Consider the following 26,770-nt stretch of genomic DNA (forward strand, 5'->3'; position numbering starts at 1 on the left):
AGGAGCAACATCGCCACCGCCATCGTGCCCATCAAATAATCGGATCGACATCGCTATCAACGGAAAGTGCAAGCAGTCGAGAGAAGCGCAAGCAGGAGCATCTCGGCATCAATATTGAACGTCAGCTACGAGTACGGCCAACTTGGAGTACGAGGACGTCGAGATCGCAAAACAGAACCCGCAGCGGCGAGCGATCGTGCGCGACCATCGCGCGGCGGCGGCGGACGATGGGTGGCCTGACGGCGCAGCACTTCTGCCTCAAGTGGAACCAGCACCACGGCAGCCTGGTGTCGTTGTACGAGGAGCTGCGCAGCCGCGACGCGTTCGTTGACGTGACGCTCGTCTGTGAGGAAGGTGTCAGCATGAAGGCGCACAAGCTGGTGCTGGCAGCGTGCAGCCCGTTCTTCGAGGGGCTGTTCGAGCGCAACCCGTGCGCGCACCCGGTGGTCATCATGAGCCAGACGCGCGAGGCCGACCTGCGCACCTTGCTCGAGTTCATGTACCGAGGCGAAGTGAACGTCGCGCAGGACCATCTGCCGGCGTTGCTGCGCACCGCCGAGCTGCTCCAGGTACGCGGGCTAGCCGAGGTGGCCGGCGAGAACCCCTGCTCGGACGAAGGAGGGGTTCACGCGCAGCAGCCGTCGCACGCGCAGCAGCCGGCGTCCAGCGGCGTCCGGGGCTCGGCCGCCCGGCTGCCCAAGCGCAAGCAGCGGACGCCGCCGCCGCCGTTGCAGCAGCCCGCGGCACCGCGACACCACGACGAGCCGAGCGAGCCGGTGGCCGCCGAGAGACCGGAGAGCCCCGAGCCGGCAGCCGCGGCGCCCAAGGCGCGACCGGCGGCCAAGCCGCCCGCACCTGCGAGCCGACGCACCTTCGACCACTCGTACTCGGACGACAAAACCAACTGGGTGCCGGCCGTGGCCGCTCACCACCGCCAGCATCCGCGTGAGCCTCAGCCCCTGCTGCCTCCGGCGGTCCCGCCGGACGGCGGCACGGCCGCCGCAGGGGACGACCGCCCGCCCGTGTGCAGTGTGTGCACGCGCGTGTTCTCCACTAAGGGCAACCTGAAGCGGCACATGCTCATGCACCGGCCCTACCGGCACAAACACCAGTGCACGCTGTGCCTCAAGACGTTCAGCTGGCCCGGCGACCTGCGCACGCACCTGCGCGTCACCCACGGCCAGGGCCGCCCCAAGCCGCGCCAAATGTCCTACCTGTTCACTTAGCCTCGTCGTCGTTGTGTGACAGTGCCGAAATGCCCGGCATGGCGTCGTGCGTCGAAGCCCTTCCACTGCCTCGGCGGCAGAGACGCTGAAGCGTGGTGCTCGTCGAGCGTGCGCGACTGTGTTCATTAGCAGCGACTGCGGATGGGTACTCGGTCGCTGCGCTCACCGCAGGCACAGTTCGAAATCCTCGGTGGATCACTTTTGGGAATAGTTTTGCGCAACGCGGCATTCAGTGAGTCACCTCACTCAGCAGTGATCCATATAGAATACAATCCCAGGTGTTCAAGCATTAAGTTTTCATTCCAACACTCTCAGCTGGTGGTTGCACAGGTGCCGAGCCACAAGACATAGTTGTGTTCTGTACACTGAGGTACATCACCTTCTTATGAAAAGAGTTGCACGATGTCCCTTACCAATTTTCAGCACAATAATTCCAATGCCTTCAGTATTTGGCAAATCAGACTTTTAAGCTGTGTGCAAAAATGCAACTTTACGTGTTCTCTCTGTAAATTTTTAAAAGTACAGACAAAAATTGCTTGTCTGGTTAAATAAAGCAAGAGATGCTTTATTATACTCCAAAGACAGCTGTAATGCGAGTATGAGGCTTCAATTCCTTGGGCATGCATTATGTGCAGCTTGCAGAGTGCTTTTGTGCACTAAAATGTGGCACTACAACAATTTGGAATGAAGGTGGCGACGTAGCCTATTTGTCCTGCTTCTCCTGTGGCCTGCACTGTCTGCCACATTTTCCTTAAACCAACTGGCCTAATTTCATACTCGTGCCATTCACAATGTAACCCAATGCCACAAGTTCAACGTAGCCAATGCTAAATATTTGAAGTAGGGCGCCGTTACTGTTTTTCATGGAACCACAGGGAAAGAATTGATGAGTCAGGAGTCGCTAAATCTAGAGGTGTGCGGATATTTGAAACTTCCGAATAACAATCTGAACAAATGTCCTATTCGGTTAGGTCCTGGAATCAAATACTCGATATTCAAAAATGAAAATAGTTTTTTAATACTTTACATAGTCTAATGTACTCAATCAAACATTAAATTGAAGCAAAAACGTGATAACTTTCATCCAATCTACAACAGACACGTAAACTAGATCATGCTGCATCGCTCGCACAGCCAGATTTCTCCGGCTAAACGCAATTACTTGCAGTAAAAAGTTGTTCAGACATGGCATTCGTGAGTGGGTATTGTTTGGTGCTATTTATAGATGCAGCACCTGTTCATTGAATTAAATGGGAATATGTTTTATTGCAACATACTTTATACAATAGTGGTACCATCTGCTGTGACCATTTGAACTAGACAAAAAGTGCTTTTTCTTTCATTCTGCCGTCGCTGCAGACAATGCGCATTTATGGTTTGGTCGCAAAGGTATACACAGATATTAGCAGGCCTACAAGGTTACTTCTATAAACATATGATAATGCATCACTGTGTATGCTCTGAAGAGCCCCAAGTTCGCAAACAATCTGCTATAGTCGTACCTAATACTCCTTTTGTACTTTTAATAAAGCATGCTTTATAATGTGCAGTGTAATGGCAGCAACTTTGTAATGTTAGGTATACAAGGATGGGGCAATTGTTTGTTATTAAAGTAGCGAAGCACATTATCCGCAAGTTATTTGAAAAATATTCTATTCATTTCTGGCACAACTTGTATTCGATTTGGTCTCAAAAACTGCTATTCGCACACCCCTAGCTAAAACAAATGAAGGCAGTACAGTTTTTACCTGGAAAGGCTTATCTCATCAAAGGTGGCATTCAAGTCTTGCAAGATGTCGGAGCGATGTTACTGGCAACATGACTGTGTAACACATCCAGCTTACAAGAGCTCCTAACTGAGGACGGTGATAATGAAGATAATACTGCGCCACCATGAGTAGTTGGTGGGCAATGGCCTCTGTGATATGCCATGCTGCTGGGAATCTAGCTATAAATGTGGCAAAAATGCCATGCCATGATTCATTGGATAGATTGTTCGTGCAGAAAACTCCGTACCTCTGTTCTGCATGACTGTATTGTTCAAGATGCAGCATAGAATGCAGGAACCTTGTGCTACAGGAATACTATGCATGCGAGTTCCAGGGCTTTGCGTTATGACTGTGCAGCCAGGAAGATGCAAGAATTGGACGCAATGTCAACAGGGTTCTACTGTGCATGGAATACGAGGCATAAAACTGATTTACTGTTGCTGCTTCCCAAAGCCAACGAGAAAATGAACAAAAGCAAGCGTGTGGATGGCGAGCCACAATTATTTCAAGTGGTTCGCTGGGCAAGCTACTGCATAGTGAAGGTTCCTAGCTAGGTGAATAGACATGGGATGAACGCTTCAAAGGCTGTGTTGCTCATCATTTTCGAACATTGCCCAGTGCTTAAATCTTGCAGTCACGATCGTTCTGAGAAATATTACACCCATGTGTGCCGCAAATACAGTGAAAATTTCTAGCAAAAGCAGTCGATCTCATCATCACCTAACCTAGTAAATGACAGCAGATTCAGCTTTAAAGTTGCAGGTTGAGAGGCAATGAAATCTGGAAGGATGTGCTACATGGGGCAGGGTACCTAGGTGATGCGTGGCCTTTTGCATACTTTTGAAGATGCCCACGTGTGTACCATTGCTTGTATTGTGCCACTCCTGCCTGTCTTAACTTTTTTTTCCACATGTGCTCATTGTTCCTTGAGGTCCTTCATGTACACACTGGTGTTAGTTCGGTATAAGCAAGGATGGAGAACGCTTGGTTTTCAACTCTGTGACCCATAGCAAAACGAAAGAAAAGAGGAAAGGCCTGGTGGCCCTTGTGATGTCATTGCCCTGTGTAAGCTTTTGTCTTCAACAAGTGAAAAGGGGAAAAGCAGGGGGGTTTCTCTTGTCTCATGGCAGCATTGTCATCAGTAGCATGGCCACAAGGGAGAGGGGGGGGGGCACATCAGGCACGTGCCTTGTCCTCCCCAATATTTCCGTTAATATGTGCCCTGCCCAGCTCACCGTCCCCAGTCAAATGCATGCTCCCCCCACGCGGAAGAAATTTTCGTTACTACTCAATCCTTTTGAAGACTAAATTCCCGCGGAAGAATGCTTCTTAGCGAGTGCTTTACAATGTCCAGTACACAATACGAGGACACTTGGAGAACAGGAAAGGACACTTGGAAAGATGCTAAGAACCTCACAAGGAGGGATGGAATGAAAAAAGCTATGTGGGAAGATTAACAGATAAGAAGATAGTTGTATGAATTACAAACACACAGATAGTGGCATTCTGGAGATAAAGAGGAATACAGTCTAATTCCTTTATAACGAAGTGCTTGGGGCCTCCGAAATCATTCGTTATACAGGTCACTTTCTTTTAAAGGTCGCACAGCTCACAATAGAACCGTGACAAAATTATTCCTTCTTTATACAGGCCATTTCGTTGTAGAGGCATTTGTTGAGGTACTCAACTGTAAATGAAAGTGGTCAGGTGTGTATGGAATAGATAGTGTTCTGTTGGAGTAACAGAATGGGTGTCAAGCGAAGGTTATGCAGTCAGCCACAGTAGAGGATTAGATAGAGTTATCAGCTCAGGAAATTTGCAGGCATAGAATGCAGTGAGCTAACCCAAGAGGGGGGGGCTAGCAGAAGGTCTTTTGGGGAAAGGTTTTTGTTGGGTGCTGAAGATTAAGGTGATGATGCCGAATACAACTTCCACACGGGCCAGAAGGGTAAAAAATTAGGTAGATTGGAAGATTAAACATTTGCCAACAGACGCAATGTTTACTAAAAGCGAAGGCTTGATGCCAAAAACTATGTACAAACGAAACACAGATGACAGTACCACCTCAGGATGCTTTTACCACAACTGTATTCACAGATCATTTGTGAAGCAGTTTCACGGTTACTTGATGAAGCATGATGCTTCAATAAACAGCTGGACAATCTGTGTGTGTGCTCAGAATTAAGCAGCATAAAATTGATGAAGGGTAGTCTGCCATTATTTTGATCACATCCTCAACTCTGGCCAATTGTTGAGCTCTGAAAGGGATATATACTGAAACCGATTAGCAATGATACAGCCATGATGACTGGCAATGTATCCAAGGCTAGTTAAATTCTCTTAAGAAAAAAAAAAAAAGCTATTGTGCTGCACGCGAGACTCGACTCGGAAATGTATGTCTTCATTGCACAGGGACCAAAATAGAGCAACACTGGAATCGGCATGCGCACATTCTATAAAGGCAGCTCGATTTTAATTTTCTCTGCCTATAGGTCACCTGCCTCTGTGGAGAAATGCATAATGGGTTCTGGAGAGATTTATGTCTTGCATGTCTAGACAAAGGTAGCCATTTCCTATTAGTGTTCTTTTAACGAAACTACTGTTCCACCAATAGTTGCAGTATGTAGCAAGTAGTGACATCCATACACTGTTTTCAATAAAAGCTTTCACATGTACTGTGGGCTAGGTGGCACATGGAACGCTTACTGCACAGCCTCCATCGTGACCACCTGTGCAACTTACGCCCTAGTTACATGACTACAGTTAAACTCACGTCAAAATCCTAACTGCAGTTATTTAAATAACTAGAACTTTACATAAAAGCACGGTTTAGCTTATGACTTCACACTAAATTACAGCAGGTCATGGTAATCGTACCCATGAAACTATGGTACTAGTGGAAGAAGTTCCTTGGGAGGGTCACAGATTGGTCTAGTTGGTGTGCTTTGAAACACCTGAATAAGCAGAGTGCCCTCCATTCTTGCCTTCTCTTGTGTTGTGTTTGTTATGCCAGTTAAGGCTTTTCGGAAAGAAGTTTTGTGTTCAAAATAGGCAGGGTTGACAAGAAGACCTTGAGCTACACCGGCCATATATTGAATGTTTACCAAATGCACAATATGGAGCAGTGCATCTTTGTGTCACGTTCAGTGTACCCAAGAAAGGCAGATGCAGCCTGTGTTCAGAGCCTGTGTGTGTTTCTATAAACAACAGTGCATTCCTGAAAAGTTCTTTGTTTCAGATAGTTTAGCTGGACACCGTATCCATACACCTAAGGACAGCAATGACCACAACCACAGCCTTTCAGCCACATTTTAAGATTGAGCAGTGTTCACGTGGCAGATAATGTGACTTCATAATGGAACAATACTATGTTAGCAGCAATGTGCCGCGCACAGGTGGGCGCAAATCACTTCAGGCAAAGGATTCTACAAATGCAGAGATATCTTACAATTGTTCCTGCTCTGCCTGTGATAAACATGTACAATCACTGCCAGGTATTTCGTGCACCTTGCGATCACATGACAGAAAACTGTACTGGTGGTGAGAGCCTAGGTGCATGGCAGCTAACAACAGAGAATGAGCGACCACTATAGGAAATGCTGCATCTGCTATTCAAACTGATGGTCTACAGTTCCCACATTGTATTTTTCCCACCTGAAAGGAAAGGCAATGGACAAAGAGAATGCAAGACCTGCAACCCTTGGGCAATCACAATCGCTGCCTTTGATTTCCTCGCATCATAGCTGTGCAGCGGAGGACTGTGTAGCTCTGTGCCCAGTGTCGAACTTGTGGTGTACACGCTTCGAGTGAAGCAGTGAACAAGGTGTGTGTGTGAAGTAGTCTGTTGGTGTTTCTGTAGATCTTGTGTATATGTATTTAAATCCTGCCATGCAACAATGTGATATTCTTCTGTACACTTCTCATGAGTACTCATTACTCTTTGTACTTAGCTTTGAGTGACACACACACACACCACATGCACACACTGGCATACGTTTTGCACCAATTACTCAGTGTGGCATGTCATGGCTTGTGTGGCTGTGTTGCACATTCACAATCCTAAACCTACGTAGGTCCCACAGTTGCATACAGTAGGGCTTGTCTTGCAAGCACACTAAGAGGCCCGACTTGAGCTGTCTGCTTGATTCAAATATGAATGAAGCTAGATCTGTCACTGAAGCTGCTGCCTTTCTGTTTCTTTAAGCAGACCATAAACCACTGAGATAAAGAGTAGTTCCATAATAGGGCTTACAGGTCATTCATCTAAAAAAAGTTTTGGAAGAGGTAAATCGGTAAGCTTAGCGTTTCTAAGTAACCAAGTGCAACAGCACGTTCACCACCATAGTCTATCGATTTAAACACTTATTTAACATGGCTACCAACGAAGTCAATCAGGCATGCACGCTCACATGAGCGTGTCAGAGAATGCTGTGTTTCCATGCCTTTTTCTTGTGTCGCGTGAAAAAGCCTTCACAACCAGTTCTTGCAACTAGCGCTGCATTTTCTCATTTTCCACACACACACTTCTCATCCGCAATAAGTGGCTATGCGGTGCATGCTACCCAGAAAAGTTGCAAACACATCCACTCGGCATGTAAAAAAAATTTTTCTTTACCAAACGAAAAAATAGGCACTGCAAGTGTCTGCTAGTTACTGAAGTGCCTGAGTACCATGCGTCATCAAGAGTGGCGACAGCCTTTGACTAGACCCACACCGTCTTGGCATCTGTATGGAAAAGTATATGTGAAAAAGTGTATGACACTTCTGTGACCCAAGGTCATCCTTAAGTCACAGAAGTGTTCAAGTACTTTTTTCTTGGTGTGCTGCATACAATGCAGAAACAAGGAACATACCTGACATAAAGTGCAAGAGAGCACGTTGTCCTTCTGTTGTCTTAAGTGCTCTCTTGTGCTTTAGCTCAAGTTATGCAGTAGCAACTAGGCCACCAGTCTTTTTTTTTTGAAGGAACATACGAGCAGACGTGAAACACAGACCCTTACTACAACAGCAACCAAATTATATCTGTCTCCATTGCCCCTGAGATGTCAAACTACTAATCAAACTAGAAAAAAGCAACAGACCTCAGTAACTGTTTGCTTCCTTCAAGTCTGTAACTGCAAACTGCAGTTAAATATGTTTCGACGCAAGAACCAAACTTCTGTATGTCACAGACACCATAATGAAAACAAGCCAAACTCTCTCCCTCATTATGTGCTGCACATTGTTCCACATGCCTTCAGGAATCCCCATAGTTCAGAGCTAAGTGACATCACGTAACTGCACAGGTACTCTACCAATGTTACTCTACCGACTTTCAATCTTTCTGCACCTTTCATTTGCCAAGTAATGTTTCAAGCCTGCACTATATTAAATGTACTTCTCTGCTATAGCCTCACACTATTCTTTGGTGTACCTCATACACATTCTTTGCTTGGCACATGCACAGAAATGGAAGTTTGCAACTATATTAATTTTGCTTATTCCGGACATTTTACAATATGGAAGGACTACAGTAAAAGCTCGATGATACGATCACGGCTAATACGAATTTCCGGATGATACGACTTTTTCTGTGGTCCTGGCCGAGCCCCATTACTTTGCAACGTGCTAGAGAACGGTTGTTACGAATCGATTTTCAGCCTGCGTCAGTTGATACGAATAAACGCCGCCCCACCGACGGCCGCGAAAGAGAACAGCGCGCAGTCACGCGCTTTCTCTCCTTCTCTTTTGGTGCGGAGGCGCGGCGCCGGACAGCGTGGACTCCGCGACTGGGCGCGAAGAGTTTGAAGCGGTGGCGCTTCAAGAAATAAATGCTTTTTACGTACAACATGTGCCTGAGTGAGTTCACCTCTGACTCTTTAATTTAGCTACAGTCGAATCTCGTTAATTCGAACACGCTTATTTCGAACATACCGCGCACCGACAATGCTCTTAGCAGCGCGCCAAATCACGCGGCGGCGCCTCCGACCGGCATTGCTCCGACACCGCCATAGAGCAAAAGCTCAGGAGAGACCCCTCAATGCCGCGCGCGAAGGAACGGGAGAAAAAAAAGAACCCGCGGCGGAAATTTCCCCCTCTCTCAAATTGCAAGGTCGCCGTTTCTGCATCGCGCCAGAACAAGCGTGTACGTGCCGACTAGATTGTTCTAGACAACCGTATTCTAGCACACACTAGTGCCGACGTCTCAGCCACGCGGATAAAATGGCAGTGAACCCTTCTCCTCTATTTTCTAGTCACATGTTGACCTTGCACGCTGCGGCAGCAGCGCAGAGGCAAGCAGCGGCGGAGGCACAGTCGGGCCAACGAAACTGCCACGCCCGCAAACGCTCGCTTCCCGATGACGGCAGAAAACGAAACTTCAGGGGGCGGCTAAAATAAGCTGGCGCCAGCACGGCGGCGGGCGCGCACGGAGTCGAAGGTGAGAGAGCTACGAGGGAGTTGAGAGGGAGGGCGAGGGGAGCCACCGAAGCGGCGGAGTTGACGCGGCCAAATCCGCTTCCCTGCCGCCCTCCTCCCTCACATTCGACGGTCTCCGCGCGCACCCGTGTGCAGGCGCCGCCCGCTCGCTTCCTGAAGCTTAGTTTTCTGTCGTTATCGGGAAGCGACCGTTCCGTTAGCCGGCGTGGGCAGTTTCGTGGCCCGCGCTTGCTATGCGCTTGCGCGCCGCGATATTTCACGACTCGTACCGTTCGTGCATCGTGCTATGGGGCACGAATTTGAACTTCAAAAATACGTCCTTTTAATTCGAACAAATTTTCGGGCCCCTTCGAGTTCGAATTATCGAGATTCGACAGTACTTTTAATTGTGTTTCAATGATACGAATTTCGGCTAATACGAATATTTTTCGTGACCCCGTGAGATTCGTATCATCGAGCTTTTACTGTACTATTAAACAATGCAAGCATTATGTGATTGCTTGTACAAAGCACCGTGGCATAGTGGTTAGAATGCTTGGCTTGAAACCACATGACCGCTGGCTTCATCCCGGCTATACCTGTTTAGATGTTCAGTCAACGTAAGTGCATTTCTGAAAAAAATTCTTGCCTGCTTGAACACACTGTTATTCACAGGGACAAAACTGGACAAAGCACAGACCACACATCGCGCTCTGCGTGGTATATGTGCTTCGTCCATTTTCGTCCCTGTAAATAACAGTGTATTTATCCAAACGTACATAACCAACTGGCCCCAATTGCAGCTTTACTTCAAATAGCTTTAGGCATGTTGTAGAAAGAATGCGTGCACAGTTATCTTTTGTGCCGCAATACATTTCTTAGCCAGTGAACCTTTTTGAGGGTGCTGCTTTCTAGTGCAGGTGGATAAGTAATCATGTGGTATTCTTCATTTTTTACCGGCTTTCTTTTTCAGCGAAATAAATTAGACAAGCAGAAAAACATCCCAGTTTGATGTTTCTCATAACTGTCTACAAGTTTATATGGTCATGTTTTGGTGATGATGAAGAACAATGCAGTGCCAAAACTGAGTAACTAATCTAACTTTTTATTGGGCGAACTTGTGACCAGAAAAACTGACACTCAGATCTTAACGACACCAGCGAGCACAGTTGTTGGTCGATTAAATGTCACCTACACGTCAGGTGCGTCAGCCATTTTATAAATGACTAATCATACATTGCAGTGTAATTGTTGGCGCTCTCATATAATATACACCACTGTTTGAATTGTTTGCACAATCTGATTAGATAAACTTTTTTCATATATAATCGCCGGCAACATTCGATAAGTGCCAATAGAGGAAGGTTCGTATTGCACCGAGCAATAACTTTGTTATTCTGAACTTAAACTTACAGACGTACATTGGCCAGACGGGGCCCTGAGTCAATGAGCGACTCGGGGAACATGTGCAAAAATTAAACAAAAATGTAGACAGAGGAGCTGCACCTTGTTGCTCATATAAACTCTTGCATCAATTGTGAGGCGCGACTTAATCGGACGTCGATTTTTGGCAAAAGCAAGAATGAGCACGCGCAGCTTGCATTAGAGGCCTACCACGTAAAAAGACAAGGTGATAATTGCATCAGTGATACAATTTGACTTTATACGTTTGCGTATGTGTCAATTTGGCAGATCTCTGTAATGTATTCTGTGCACCTGCGCGGTTGTGTGGCCTAGGGTTTATATATGCATCGACAACAAAGAAATAAAGAAGTTGTTAGTCAGCGCCAGTGTGTGTCGTATCTTCCTGTTGTGGTCCATCTTAGGTGTTTGCGCAGTAAGTTTAAGTTCAGAATTATGTACCAATTAGGCCCAAATGAAGTTTTACTGAATAACGTTGTTAGCTGGTGAAAAACAGCCACTAGAAAGAGATAACAATGAGCGCAGGTCAATATGATTCACTGTAATTGAGTTTAAAATTACTGAAAGTTGAGCAAGTTGGTAGGAATTCATGTTACTGGAAGGCAGGCACGCAAACATGGATGCAAGAAAGAACGAAAAGCACAACACAAACACCGACTGTCGACTGAACAGTGGTGGTAGAGAAGGAAGACAAAACTTGTCTTTGTGTGCCCCGAGAGTAGGCAGCACAAGCCCATCAATCAAGGAATACGTGTGGCCACTCACAAAAAATAAATGTTTAGGCGTGACAATTCCTCTCTGTGCAAGATGATCAAGTGTTGGATTACGCACGTATTACCACTATTAATGGTACGCCGCGCCTTAACCATAAGGGGAATTCCTCATTCTTGTGTCTAAACAAAACTATACTGTCTGGTAATTTTGGAGCACACGTGCATTTGTGACAGGGTAACAAAAGGTTAGACAGTGTTATAATGGTCAACAAACGTTTAGGCTCAATTGATCTGGGATTGATGCAATGCCCTGTCTGCCCTACACAAAAGCGACCGCAGCTAAACAACTTTATTAACTGCGTCCATTCGTAATTCAGTGAATTTGTTGGTATGCTTTATACCCATCGGGTCTTTTCGTGCAGTTCAACTGGTTTTTCTTTCTGTGCATGGAGTGCACATCTGTCCTAACTTATTGTAGCCGTAAACACAATGTTGAACCCTTATCAGCTGCCAGCTTTCTTGGGGGGATGCTAGGCTAAAGATCAATTTTTGAACCATTTAACCGAGTTTAGTCAAATATTGTGGATTGATTTACCTCCTTGTCATTAGAATACATTTTAAACTGAATCCCTCTGGGGCAAATAGAAAAATGGCTATGGTCATCATATCTAGCAATTGAGTGTGTCAGCTTAGGAAAATTATCATTTAAAAAATAGTGGGAATATATTAATTATTTTTAATAGAAACCTTTAATATGGTCTATAGTGCAGGATAGGGCAGCCATTGGTGTTTTTTTTTTTTACCTCATTTCTTTAAACATCCCATCACTTGAAAACCAAGTGTTTTTTGCATTGCTAATATAGGTGTTGCCATTTTAGCAATTTTGTCGCTAGATTTAGCTACTTTTTGGTATGTTTAGCGACAAATTTTTTTGTTTAGCAACTAGCAACTATTTTTTAGCAAAGTGAAAGAACAGTTGGCGACATCTTAGCAACTGCGAAGTCAGGAAAGTTGCTTTAAAAATGGCTTTCTAGAGCGTGTTTTATATTCAAAAGCTAGAGAAAGACTGTCAAAACTGGCTGTACAGTACATGGACTCTGTGACCATGATGAAGCAATCATGGTCTGCACTCACAAAGGCTGCAGTTAATTACACCAATTTTTTGCGTCATTTTTTTTTCTTTTCCTTTCTTCAGGAAAGCTATTAGAAAGGGTCTTAAAATGTTGCGGATGCTGTAGCCTCACTAAGTTTGATTGGTGGACGTTCACAAGCATAGCAGTAAATTAAGTTATCCAGACTTATTGCAATAAATTTAAATTCAATAACGGGACACATGAGCTATAAAAGCTTAAAAAGGCGTACCTATTGAAGTGGCTGGGATTGTTCACACGAACCAATGCACTGACTCCTTTTCTCAAGGCTTTTGCACAAATCAATACTGCATGGAGCATTCAGGTGGAACAAGGGGCGGCAACGTAACATTTTACCTGTATAAACCTCACATAATTTTCATCGCCGTGTAAACACCACGACCAAGATTGCGTCGCATAATTCGTTTTTTTTTCTTTCACGAGCGCCTAAAGCTAGGAAGTTTGTATTATAATGTGGCCCAAGTGCACCTTTCTTGTGGGAGAATTAGGTGACCCGTGATCTTTTAAAGCATGTGAAATTTTTCATCTCAATATCTGAAGGTAAACGCAGGATTTCAACTGTCATGATGCATAGTTTTCTATATGTATTAATAAATGAAGTTCTCTATGCCCTACTAGTAAATTCAACGTTTATTCTTCATTGGCACAAACATTAGATGAATGTGAAACACTTTGGTAGGTGCATTACGCCACGTTGACCTATATAATGGTTCAATAGAACACCTACATCATATCAAAATCACTCGGCAGTTTTAGCTAAATTTTTAGCAACAATAGAGCAACATTTTACGGAAATTTAGAGACTTCATTACCTCAGTTACCTCAAAAAAAAAAAAAAAAAAAGATGGCATCAATGATCGCCATATTTCAAATATCTGATATTTTCATTGTGTTAGAAGGTATTTAGAAACCTAAAAAGTACCTTATCTTGTTTATAAGAAAATTTCACTTTAGAAACTACCTTAAAAGCAGCTTTTACCAATGACGTTTGGAAACTATAGTTTATATAACGGTGTTGCTTGGACAAGAAGTGCGAACTGGGGAAAATCAATTTAAAGATTACAAAGCATGCTACTTTATGCTGAATAGTGATTAACCAAAGGTCCCTACTGCATACGTTGGGCCCCCTTCTTCAACACGACACTGCTGAGCAGCAATCGCTTCAACTCATCTTTTCAGCTTTAAACTAGTCAAGCGCCCTCGTCTGTGATCGTGAAATGCTCCCCTTAGTTGCATGGTGGACATGCTTGCTCATTTGAACTCCACAATCTAGCTCCAATTCATGCTGCACTCTCTTGATCAACGCAGCTAATTGGGCGAGTTGGTTCAGCATTGCAGGTGGGTAAATGCACGCCTAAGAGACGCAAACGAAAGGAAGGACTAGGCACAGGCAGCATATGATGCTGCATGCACCCTCATTGAACTCTAGCACAGCCAATGCTCAAACACTGCTGCAGAGACATTCCACTGTTCTCAGGAATGAGAGCTCCGTCTTCAAGCACCTATTTCACACTAAAGCCTTGAATGATTAATTTGCACTCTACGTCTGCATCCTTGAACATTGTTCAAGAAGCTCTGGCTTACTGTGCCTGTTAACAGCCTAGAGACACTAGCTCTGGCAATGTCTCTACCGAAGGCTGGATGGTGGGTTATAGGCACCAATGGCTTGTTGGTATCAACAAGGGTTTTATGAGGAGTATTCAACAATTGCAGTTCGATTGTAATCCACCAATCTGAGTTTCAGGGTCACTTTGCTAGTTAATCCAGATTCACCGTGATTGAAAATATGCCACGTTTGTCTTTCCGCCAAACCTAGCTAATGATTATGGCTTGGCACAGCCCAAAATGTTACTTTTTTGTAGTACTTTTCATGCACGTTATGCAGCAGCCTCGATAGCTCTCTTATGGCTAAAGAGTGCGACAAAATAGTTGATTGATTGCATCACACTATTGTGAAATAAGACGCAAAGAATGGATGCAGGGTAGGGATGCCAACCGTCCCAAATTTAGTGGGACAGTCCTGACTTCTGAGTAAATGTCTCACGCATCGACTTGACCAAGTCGAGATAACCAAATGTCTCGACTTTTACTTTTTTTTTTTACTGGATAACAATAAATAGACCAGATTTACTTTTGATAATGTGCGACATCTCATTTGCACAGTATTCCTTTTTTTGTTCAATTGACATAAACATAAAGCCATTTTCGTTTTTGTTGGGGTTTTAGCTCTGTTGTAGGTCCTAGCCATTCACAGCACTTCTCTCTGTATTGATGGCCTTATTAGTCAAGCAAATACGAAGTGTGTTCAAAAAGAAACTGAACTTTTGAAATACTGCGCGAACCGGCAGAGGGAGCGCGCTGCGGCTACTGAGCGCATGTAGCAACAGGTTTAGACAACAAACTTCCATTTGCTGCGTTTCGCTCTGACTGTTAGTAGGTGAGCTACAGCCGCTAAAGTGAGCACATCAACAAGCTGTTCTTTCGATTGGTGCCAAAGTGACAATGAAGGAATTGGAAGAACAGCATGTGTGTGTGTGAAGTTCTGCTACAAACTTGGGAAAACTTTCACAGAGACATTTCAGTTGCTTAGCCAAGCATACGGGGAGGGCTGTATGAGTCGCACGCAGTGCTATGGTTGGTTCAAGCGTTTAAATTGGTCAAAAATGAAGGTGATGTTGGTTGTGTTTTTTGAATGCAAAGGCATTGTCCATCAGGAATTTGTTCCACATGGTCAGACGGTAAACAAAGAAGTTTACCAGGGAATCCTAGCACGTTTAAGAGATTCTGTGCGCAGTAAGAAGCCTGAATTGTGGGAAAATCAGGCTTGGACGTTGCATCGTGACAATGCCCCGGATCACGCGTCGCTCCTTGTCCGCAGCTACTTAGCGAAACATCCCACTCCTGTTGTGCCCCACCCACCATATTCTTCGGACCTAGCCACAGCAGACTTTTTTTCTATTCCCCAAGCTGAAAACCACCTTGAAAGGACGTCATTTCCAAACTTTAGAGGAGATCCAGGACAATAAGAGAAGAAACCTGCACGCCATTCCAGAAAGTGCATTCCAGGAGGCTTTCCAAAAATGGAAGAAAAGATGGGAAGAGTGCATTGCCAGTAGAGGGGACTACTTTGAAGCGGACAGCACTTAAAATGTTGTATCATAAGCAGTAAAGGTGCTATAGCAAAAGTTCGGTTTCTTTTTGAACACACCTCATATACTGCACCTTGTTGAAAATTGTGACACGGTAGAACTAAAACATTCGCTGAACTTTGTTCGATGAACATTTGCTGAACAGGGTCGGTCGTCGCCAGCCACCACCCTCCCCCTCCTCACCTACTCCTTCCCTACCCCGTCCCAACTTTGTTCACTCGAGAGTTGGCAACCCCAATGCAGACGGTAATAGACAAGAGCAACTAGCGCCGACTAGCCCAAACATTAGCTCTTCTAGCAAAGAACTATCATCTTTCAAACAAGGACAGTCATTCTGCATCCAATTCCTTCTGAGCAAAGACCAAGGGAAGTCAAAGGCAAAGCACTAGTACCATTCATCTTAGCACTTTCACTGCCTGATCAGTTACTTTCTTTGTACAAAAATTTTTGCACTGTATTTCAGTATGTCACCGGCCAACCAGACTCGCCTTGTGCGCAGAAGACAGTAGTACAATGCTTGCAAGAGGGACTCACCGGTCCAGATGATTGGTGGTCATGAACACGATTCGCGCCTCGGCAGAGGCCACTCCGTCCAGCATGTTGAGCAGACCGCTGAACGTCACCCTGCTGAGCCCCTCATAGGCTGCCTTAACTGCAACGAACCACAACAATCCTCTATGATGTCACCACAGATGACTCTATTTCAATACCAACTGCAGCTAGGTATGCAACTGAAGTGCTGTTCCGCAATGTAGAAACTGTAACCAGATTGTGGCAGTTTATGTGAGGGCACAGAATGTATCAAAAATTGTCATTCGACTGTAAAAAATGCTACGAACGGGACTAATTTCCGTGTCATTTAATCACAAACCTCCTGGTTGAAAAATCTGTCCTGGTCAAGGGATCAAACCCTGAACTCCTGGCTTCGTCACATGGCTACTCTGTCCTCTGAGCTAGTCAAACTTCCAGTGCTTCAACCTAAACCATGATTTGGCTTTTCATTCCCATCTACTAGCCTCCTGGTTAGCTCAGATGGCAGAGCACCAACACCAGAAACACAGTCCAGGGCAGATAGTGCAAAAAACACGGACAGTGAAAGGAATGAGGACATACAGAGCGCTACTTACAACTGAATAAAACCCCATATGTAAGCATTCATCATTCATAGCCACAGCACATGCATCAGAAAACATTTCATATCTAGATGTCTAATAAGGTTATGCCTAAGCTGCACACTCTGATAAAAACACACGCCCACATTGCGAACAATGCTATGACAGCAATATCAAAAAAAAAAAAAAGATTGTAGCTCCAGGGATCAATCCCCAGACTAGGATGGTTAAATTTTTGTTCAGCTATAAAGTATGCTGTTCAAGGACACCAAAAAGTCTGCTTGTAGGAATCTGCTATAATCAGATGAATGAAAACCATTGTTTACATAAAGGTATCTCCACCTTGCAGCTTTCTGCTGAACTTAATTTATTAAATATTATCAATGCATTCATAAAATACCAGCTAGAAATTTTCATGCCCATACAATGGTACTGCATACCAAGGCAAGCAATTCCCATTCCTAGCCCCGAAAAGATTTCTCTGCAGGTGGATAATTGACTTGCATTAAATTCATATAAATATGGTATTGAAGACGTTGCCTGTGCTGCATGACACACAGAAAGCCACAAACATAAAAAGAGGGCTGCTTCAGTGAAAGGCACCATTCAGTACATATTAAAGCCGTTCATTCGCAACTTCGTGTGTAACGTTAAGGAGCAGGAGGATGGCAGCACATATTGGACATCAAACGAGGGCAGCAGTTATTCAAGCTGGTAGTACAGAGAAGCACAAGTGGAATTGTGACAGGTCATGCAATACAGCTGACTTCCGTTAATTCAACCCTGACGAGACTGACGAAACTGGTCTAATTATCCGGCGGGTCGAATTAAACAAAAGGCAAAAAACGCCGAAACACACCATTGATTTACTTGACAGAATTTGCCTTTAAAGTTAGCTTCGCCAAAATACAGCCATGTCATGTGCTGGAGCATACCAACTGGGAGAAGGTGCCACTGTTACGGGACATAGCACATGCTCCTTAATTAATTTACACACACACATGTGCAGTCTCCAGTCACAGTACTAGTACCGAGACGCCTAATAAGTTCACTGGCAGGCCTTCAGAGTTTTAGTTAGACCCCAGCTCTTTTATTGGCCCTAAACGCATGTCTCGACTTCATCTTACCGCCTTCCTTTTTGCTAGCTGTCCTAAAACAATTATGGTTTCTCCCTGCTTCTCGATGCATGGCGTGTGTGCGCGCATGTAATTAAGGAACGCATACTAGGTCCCGTTAACGGTCTCATAAACGAGACGCATGGAGGGCGAAACGAGGGCTTGAATCGCCACAGAAACAGCTCTGACCAGTATGGTTATTTAGCGTCTAGGTGCTCATACTGTGATCTGAGACGACGCTTGCATGCGTGCACAAAAAGGCACATTAACTATGTCCCGTGACAGTGGCCCCCTTCCAGTATTGGTATGCTTCACCGCATAACAGCTGTATTGCGGCGAAGCTGAACAACCCAGTTCGAATTATCTGGCAAAAGCCAATCTTGAGATCGAAATAACGAAATAATGAAAGTTTGGGCCCACTGAAATGTTTGGGTGCCTTCTGGGACCTTTAATTGGCATTGAATTAATCAGAGAAGAATTAACGGAAGTCTACTCTACTATGTATAACATGTAAAAGCTGAAATTTGGGCGAGTTTGTAGAAATTTATACTAAAAAAAAAGCCCTCCACCAAGTCTCTCTTCCTTTGGAACCATACTGCATCTAAACGTCCACTGGTTATCTGTTATACATACATTCATACTTTACTTAACGCGCGAGGAATGACACAAGAAGGAAAGCCAGACACGATGAGTACGACATCAAACTAAAGGTTATTCTCGAAAAAACACTCCTATTTATCAGTCGACACAGATATCAAAAGCAAAGTACATCATTGCGAAAGCGCACTCCAGTCCACCAAAAAAATGTAAGAAAATTATCAAAAGTTTATTGTGACACAGCTATGCTCATAAAAAACACAAAAAACCATAAGCTGTAGATGGTGAGTCAATCACAAAGTAGTGATGTGCTAAAAAGTGCTCAAAGACCAAGGGCTAGGTTTGAACTTTTCGTTGGAGACCCCAAAACAACACAAGATCCACCTCGACCTGTACCTTGTGCTTGGGGGATTACACGTATGCTGCAAATAGATGCCCCTATCCGTAAAATCCTTCTAAGCTTTCGTTTGTGCCACTGCAAATTTATAAAAAATAGCATTGCCTTTTCCTGCATCCGCTCGGTGTGACTAAGCCTTGCCAACACCTAATTAAACAGAGCGTGGATGAACAGATCAAAAAACTTCACCAAGCTGGCTACCCTGCAGCTGTTATTACAATAGCCAGCTTGAAGTGCCTCGAGGTCATCAAGGTAGCAGCGGAGTATGCACCAAAGCAAAGGGTAGAGAACAGAAATACCATATTTATTCGATTATAAGGCGGTCATGATTATAAGGCAAGGGTGCATTTGGAGAGCCCCAAGAAAAGAAATTCAAGTATGCACACCAATATAATGCAATAAAGAGTAGCCGACGGATTATCGAGACTCGGCGAGGATCGCGTGAAATAATGAATTGGTAACACAGCCAAAATGCCAAATGGCGATCATGAAACAGGGGGGGAAGGGAGCTTCAACAAGCGAAGGGTGGGTTATATGCAAATTTTGCCTTTAGGTGCGGCTTCACGGCAGCGCTAATTTCTTCGTATAGTGTGGCTTCACGGCACCACAGAGCGCGCTGCTATAAAGCCACATTGTAAGACGAAATTAGCGCTGCCGTGAAGCCACACCTAAAGGCAAGGAAGGAAGGAAAGAGTGGAGAAGGAAAGGCAGGGAGGTTAACCAGTTCAGGACAACCGGTTTGCTACCCTACACATGGGAGCGGGGTGAGGGGGAATGAAAGATGGGGAGGAGAGAGAGAGAGAGAGCACATAACGTACACAGCACACACATCGTCAGTCACAGTCCGTCACTCTTGCGTGGTACGTGACATCACTGTCATAGCCGCTTGTCCAAGCCCGTTTCCTTTAAAAACCTAAGCAGTCCCTTCGTCGCTTTCAGCTGCGATGTCTTCTGTCGACGACACGTGAGAATGGTTTCAATTGACAGTGGTCGATTGTCCAGGTGTGCTAGAACGGACGCCAGGGACTGTCTCGGAACATTATATTCAGGACAGTCGCATAGAATATGTTCTAGCGTCTCCTCGCAAAGACAGGCATTGCAAAAAGCGTTGTCGGCCATTCCAATGAGGAATGAATAAGATTTCGTGAATGCCACCCCTAGCCATAAGCGATAAAGCATAGTGGCCTCTTTTTGGCGGAGTCCAGTTGGCATACAGAGATGCATCAAAGAGGGCAGGTGGTAGTGACGATTGCTCCGGTTGGTCTGGCTGCTTGGTGTGCACCATAGAGAGAGCGTGATCTCCTGTGCAAGCACTCGAAGTCTGCTGGCTGCGTCGGACCGTGAGAGTGGTATGGCCTCTTCCTGTGTGTCGTCAAGAGCTGCCCGAGCGGCATTATCGGCGTTTTCATTCCCTATGACGCCGCAGTGACTTGGAAGCCACTGAAACGTCACGTGGTGTCCTTTCTCCTGTGATGTATGAAGTAAGCATCTAATATCGAATACGAGCTGTTCGTATGGCCCGCGACGCAGAGCTGATAGCACAGATTGTAGGGCTGCCTTTGAGTCACTGAAGATTGACCATTGCCGAGGTGACTCCCGATTGACGAAACGAAGTGCAGCACGAAGAGCAGCTAGTTCCGCAGATGTCGATGTCGTTGGGTGGTCAGTCCTGAAGCTGATGGTAGTAGCTCTTGCTGGGACAACCACAGCACCGGACGAACACTGGAGGTTTGTGGAACCATCAGTATAAATATGTACACTGTCCGCATACCTCTCGTGTAGAAGAAGCAGAGACAGTTGTTTCAGCACAGGTGACGACAGCTCAGATTTTTTCTTGATTCCTGGTACACTGAGATGTACTGTGGGGCTAATAAGACACCAAGGGGGTATCGATGGTTTAGATGCAGCGGTGAAGCCCGAGGGAAGTTTGTCGTTGTACTTGATGATAGTTTTAGAGAACGATGCTTGGCGCCGGTCCGAAGGTAGTGTTGCAAGGTGGTGATAGGGGGCACGTGCAAAATGTCTGATCTGCGTTCTCAGGGCTTCCACCGTAATGTGAGTTTGCATCGGATGGTCCCGAGCAATCGCAATAGTTGCCTCTGTTGACGTGCATCTGGGTAAACCAAGGCAAACTCTGAGTGCTTGAGCTTGTTCTGCCTGCAGAACACGAATATTTGTCTTGCAAGTGTTGTTCAGTACAGGTAGACTATAGACGTTTTCACGAGGGCGCTTCCGACGGTCTGGCGTGGAGAGTATGTGTCAGTGTTGCCTGTTCGGTCTGGACTCTGAGCTTGCCTTGCGCTTGCATTGCGGAGTGGTAGCTTTCCTTCGATGTTTCCGTTTATTTTTGTCACGAATGACTTACGCTCGTGAATAATGACATATATACTCATCAAAAGGCTACAGGCCAGCATTGTGCAGTTTATGGGTGCACAAACAAGCAGCGGAAAATAACGATTTTAGGGACTAAGTGTGTCCACAACACAGCACTCCGCGAGACCACTGCCGATGTGATATGTTCACGTTTCGCCGGTTTCCTGCATCACCTGAGGACTTGGCATTCCAGTCTAATGTGAACCAATGCACACATCAGTAAAATAACGCATTTTGGTAAACCTTTTTCGGCACATTTCCCAATAGGTTGCGAGAATTGTCAGCTCTTCCGATGCAATATTTTCTCGTATGTAGTGGCAGAGGCTACATTTGTTATTCTTTCAAACACGACTTCATTCCAGTGCCTAATACGGGGGCCACGCGGCGCACTTTTGATCGTGATCGAGGCCGATCTGGGTCAAATTTCTTGGTCGCGATTGGCTTCTTTGCTCAATCTGCGGAAGGGAGCCAATCGCGGTCGAACATTCCGATCCAGATCGTTCTCGATCGCTATCAAAAGTGGCCGTGTAACACCGGTATAAGACAAATTGAAGCACTCTGCGAGAGAACTAGTCGGTAAATACACTTCGCAACTATCTGGAAAAATCGTGTCCTATGGAAGATGTATGCAGACCCTGTGTCCACCAAACCATTGCCTCTGCGTTCACACACACCCTACGCGGCCCTGCCCATAAAGTTAATAACTTCAACAGTGTGGTGCTGCATCGAGCTCACCCATCTTTGAGCGTTGTCTATGTGCTTGGGCAGCAAGAGAATGCAAAAACGAACGTGTCAACCTCATCAGCGCGGCCTAGCACCAGTGCTAGAGTTCGGGAACCGTAATGCGCTAACTGTGCATGGCGTAGAAATGCGCTAAATGAGCCCGCGCAAGTTAGAACGTAAAAAATGGTATTCGCATGGGTACGCGCGGACAATAGCATCATGCTTGCAAGAATAACAGTAACGAAAAAAATAAATTATTCGCACAGTCGATCAAGTGAAATACTTACGTGCGTGCAGTGACCGCTTCGCTGACCGCTAAGCGCTTTTCACTCACGGTCAGTAGTGGTTTACACTGATATGCATATGTATTTATTCGACAATTGTTGAGACTCGACATTACTTTATTATGAACATTGCACAGAAAGTAGAGAAAGAGCAGAGATGGCCCTAACGCTGCAATATTTCGGCTTATTTCGCTTCAGAGATAGCGCACATGAACAATTCCTTCCCTACGCCGTATCTTCAATACAAACTTCGCGCACGATGTACGTTAAGGTTCACCGTGAGCGAAGCTTGTTCCAAATTTAGACATGCGAAAGAAAAGCCATTCCAGGTAAACAAACGTAAAAAATAGGTAAACAAATATCTCTTTATAACAAGTCCTGTTATAATCCCTATTGGGATTGACAGTATGTATAAATAAATAACTACTAAATACTAAAAATAAAAATCTAGCACCTGGGCTGTATCAGTTGCGCTGGCATCTGTGATCACGGTCGCGCGTCGGTTCGCTGCAGGTACCGCGCTACTCGATCGCCATGCTTATGTTTTGACATTTGGTTATAAGCACACTGCACCGCACCAGATCCAATAAATTTTGCATGATTGAGCTGTTCAGTTGCGTCGGAAGCGTATGGAGTAACCACCGCATATCTACCAACCACTGACACGCGTCGTCGGGCCGCCGGCGCCTGGTTCTAAGCATTGCCCGACAGCTACGTACGCGCCTGCTTTCGCTAAATGAGGCAACCCTCAACCGCGAAACCTAATGGTGATCAGATTCAATCGACGATACGGTCACATGTGCCCAGCAATAACAATGAAATATACCGCTGATTATCATGCCAGGTCTCGACGAAGCAGACGCGGCTGCCGCCGATACCGACGACGAAACACCACATCCACTGGCACTGGCTGGGCTTGCTGTTGCCATGGCACACCACACTGAGCGCTCACGCGAGCACGTGAAACATGTAACAAGTCAAGCCGCACAAGACAAGCGAAACGGAAGAAAACAATGGAAATAATGCGCGGCGAAGATCACACAACCGAAGTGCGGCCGGCCTGCTCTCTCATAAGGCGCACAGTCCAAACCGGCGGCATAACATGTTCTGACGCTAGACGTCGCCCGCGTCGGCAAATGGCGCTGCTCAAACGTCGGTTTGTGAAAAGGTCTATATCTTAAAAACCCGAGAAAGAGAGCTCTGTAGAGTTTCAGCATTGCGTCTACTGACATCCCCCATGTCTTTCCTGTCAAGTATTTAAACAACTGGGAAGTTGCTGTCAGGCGCCGTTTCATGTAGGCCACGTGTGGGCTCCAACAGAGGTCTCGGTCAATGATTACGCCAAGAAACCTGTGGATTCTGACATAGGAAATGGTCCGCCCATTGATTGAGATGACATAAGGCGTCATTTGTTTGCGAGTAAATGCCACTAGTGCGCATTTTTCTGGTGATATGCTGAGACCTTGTTTACACAAGTAGCTCGCTGTCAAAGTTGCTGCTCTTTGAAGCCGCGCACGTATCTGAGGACGTGTGACTGCCGAAGTCCAGACACAGATGTCGTCTGCGTATATTGAAATCTTGATGGTAGTTGGTAAGTATTCAGCAAGTCCAAGAAGAGCGAGGTTGAATAGCGTCGGGCTGAGAGCACCGCCTTGGGGAACGCCTCTGCTGGTATAGCGTCGCGTAGTCGGGCCATCGTCCGTTAACACAAAGAAGGATCTTGCAGACAGGTAACTTGCAATCCACAAGAAGACTCGACCACCTAGGCCAACCGTCGCAAGAGCATCGAGAATGGACTCATGTAATACGTTATCGTATGCGCCTTTCACATCTAAGAATAAAGCTGCAGATAAACGCTTACGGGACCTTTCGTGCTGAACATACGAAACGAGATCAACTACATTGTCGATGGAAGAGCGGTCACGTCGGAAACCAGCCATGCAATTCGGATAAATCTTGTAGTGTTCAAGGTACCATTCTAGGCGGCCAAGGAGCATCCGTTCCATTACCTTGCCTACACAGCTGGCCAGCGCTATTGGGCGGTAAGAGGTGAGCTCGAGTTGGGATTTGCCCTGCAAAATTCGCGTATAAGGCAGGGGGTGACTTCGGGGCTAAAAATTCTAGGAAGAAAACGTCGCCTTATATTGGAATAAATACGGTAAGTATGCGGTATTACCATATATTCACAGGATTTCGCATCATCTAAAAAAAGTAGCCTCCCACTACAATGTTGATGTTGTTTTGACTGCTAAGAACAAGCTAGGCGCTATTTGTCCAGCTCTTCTAAAGCGCATGCGCAGGAAGGCGATGCCGAAACAAGCTCAGTGTACCAAGAGACATGGCATAACCTTTGTTCCTAGTGCCTGTAGTGTCATGTTCCTTTTTCATGTGGATGAAAATACGTCGGGCAGACATGCCACTGCCTGAACATCAGACTTAAAGAGTAACAGAGCTCTCTCAAAGGGTCACCGTATTCACATCTTGCTATACACTGCTAACAATGCGAATGCGAACCTGTCCTGTAAGACATATCAGTGCTTTTCTGGCACCAACATAGGGTGACTAGGGAGGTTGGAGAGGCTTTCTACATTTAAACAAACTGGTTTCACGTATGTCAGCAAGCCCTCGATTAACCTTCTTTATTCTGGGGTTTTACGTGCCAGAACCAGTTCTGATTATGAGGCACGCCGTAGTGGAGGGCTCCCGATTAATTTTGACCACGTGGGGTTCTTAACATGCACTACAACACAACCACACGGGCATTTTTGCATTTTGCCTCCATCGAAATGCAGCCGCCGTGGCCGGGATTCGATCCCGCGACCTCACATAAGTGAAACAGCATATCTCGACCAATAGTTTTTCGCTGCAAATCCAGCACTATCAATGCCCACATGATAAGGGCCCAAGTCAGAGCTTGTTTCTATAAGTGTTATGCTTTCGAAGCTTTAGGTTTTTGTGTTTTTTATGAACTTATCCGGGTCACATTTACCTTTTTATAACTTTCTCAAATTTTGGGAGGGGTTTGGAGCGTGCTTGCGCAATGATGTGCTTTCCTTTTCTCTTTATCTCTGCGCTGACTGATAAACAGCCGTGTTTTTCTGAGAATAAGCTTTCGTTTGAAGTAGCAATCGTTCTGCCTGGCTTTCCTTCTTGTGTCCTCGTTTCTTGGGCTTTAAGTCAAATGTGAATGTATGTATAAGCGATAACCAGTGGACTATTAGACAGCATGGTTCCAAAGGAAGGGAGACGTGGTTGAGGGCCACAGACGATTAGGTGGACTGGTGAGATTAGGAAATTAGCAGGCAGAAGATGCGTTTGTTGACACAGGAAAGGACTGTAGGGAGAGAGTCCTGCACTGATAATGATGATCATGGTACGAGACTTGTGGCACCACCACCGCCCACCTGTGCTGCTCTCCTCCCTGCTGACAAATGCAGCATCAATGTCCTCGAGCAGGATGATGCTCTGCTGGGGTGCCACCGACATGAGGTGCTGCAGCCGGTCGTCCGAGAGGCCCCGCTCACTCAGGTTGAGCACACAGATGCTGTACTCAAGGGCACCTGCCAGAGCTGTGCTGCATGAGACCATAAAAGCTGGCAGTTGGCTATTGGTCATGGGTGCGAAGTTGCCTTACATAGTTTTAAAGATGAACAAAGAAGCACTCCCCCACACACACACACACACACTGAACAAGCGACAACCTCATCCTGTGTGTGTGATTGTACATCCTTGTGCCTTCTTACAACTACGTAGTGCAACTTGACATCCATACACAGCACCAGTTCTTTGAGGGGCATCGAAGAGAAAAAATAAAGCTAGCCCAAACTGGTAGGTCACACTCCTGGAATACCAGAAAGGCCAGTTTTACAGTGAGAACAGGATTTGTAGGACAGAAAGAATGCAAAAGCAAAAGATAGGTAGCAGCTCCTCTATTGTTTAAGTTTCTACAGCAGATCTTCATAATGACCTAAAATTTATGGAATCTGACAGCATCTTCACTGGGCTAGTTGAATGTTTATCAATACAGAAACACTACACTGCATCCAAAAGTAACCAGTACACTGCATCCAAAAGTGAACCTCTTTCAGAGCAGCTCTTGCACAATAACAAGTGGGATACTTGAAAACACATAAAAAATCTCACGACAGATTTGGTACGCAAGAATGGAGCACGAAATCAGGAGAGGAAGATTGGCTTTGTCTTAATTAATAATTTCAGTTTTTGTGCCAGAGAAATGCCCGACAGTTTTTACACAACACCTAGACAGTCCAATCTGGGATGCCATTTTTTTTTTTAACTGTCGAATTCACCATCTTGTCAGCTTTCTGAATGCTTACGAGATG

General features: G+C 45.6%; 2 protein-coding genes across 4 annotated transcripts in view; one reads left to right on the plus strand and one right to left on the minus strand.

The window, feature by feature from the left end:
• The window catches only part of LOC119441360 (mitochondrial chaperone BCS1), an 86,992-nt gene that overhangs the window by 24,710 nt on the left and 35,512 nt on the right, over positions 1 to 26,770 (minus strand). For all 3 annotated transcript variants that reach the window (XM_049661184.1, XM_037705971.2, XM_049661185.1), the window contains 2 exons: positions 25,832 to 26,001; positions 16,361 to 16,478 (listed from right to left, as the gene is read on the minus strand). In XM_049661184.1, the coding sequence (XP_049517141.1) occupies positions 16,361 to 16,478; positions 25,832 to 26,001 (288 nt within the window). The remainder of the gene's footprint in view (positions 1 to 16,360; positions 16,479 to 25,831; positions 26,002 to 26,770) is intronic.
• LOC119441362 (broad-complex core protein isoforms 1/2/3/4/5) lies at positions 40 to 6,911 on the plus strand. Its single transcript, XM_049661191.1, has one exon. The coding sequence runs from the start codon at positions 228 to 230 to the stop codon at positions 1,224 to 1,226; it is 999 nt and encodes a 332-aa protein (XP_049517148.1). The 5' UTR covers positions 40 to 227; the 3' UTR covers positions 1,227 to 6,911.

This window comes from Dermacentor silvarum, chromosome 2, assembly GCF_013339745.2.
Source record: "Dermacentor silvarum isolate Dsil-2018 chromosome 2, BIME_Dsil_1.4, whole genome shotgun sequence".
In the NCBI taxonomy this organism is placed as follows: Eukaryota; Metazoa; Arthropoda; class Arachnida; order Ixodida; family Ixodidae; genus Dermacentor; species Dermacentor silvarum.

What these genes read in the sequence shown, in the direction of transcription:
- LOC119441362 (XM_049661191.1), top strand. Translation starts at nt 228, where the DNA reads ATGGGTGGCCTGACGGCGCAGCACTTCTGCCTCAAGTGGAACCAGCAC.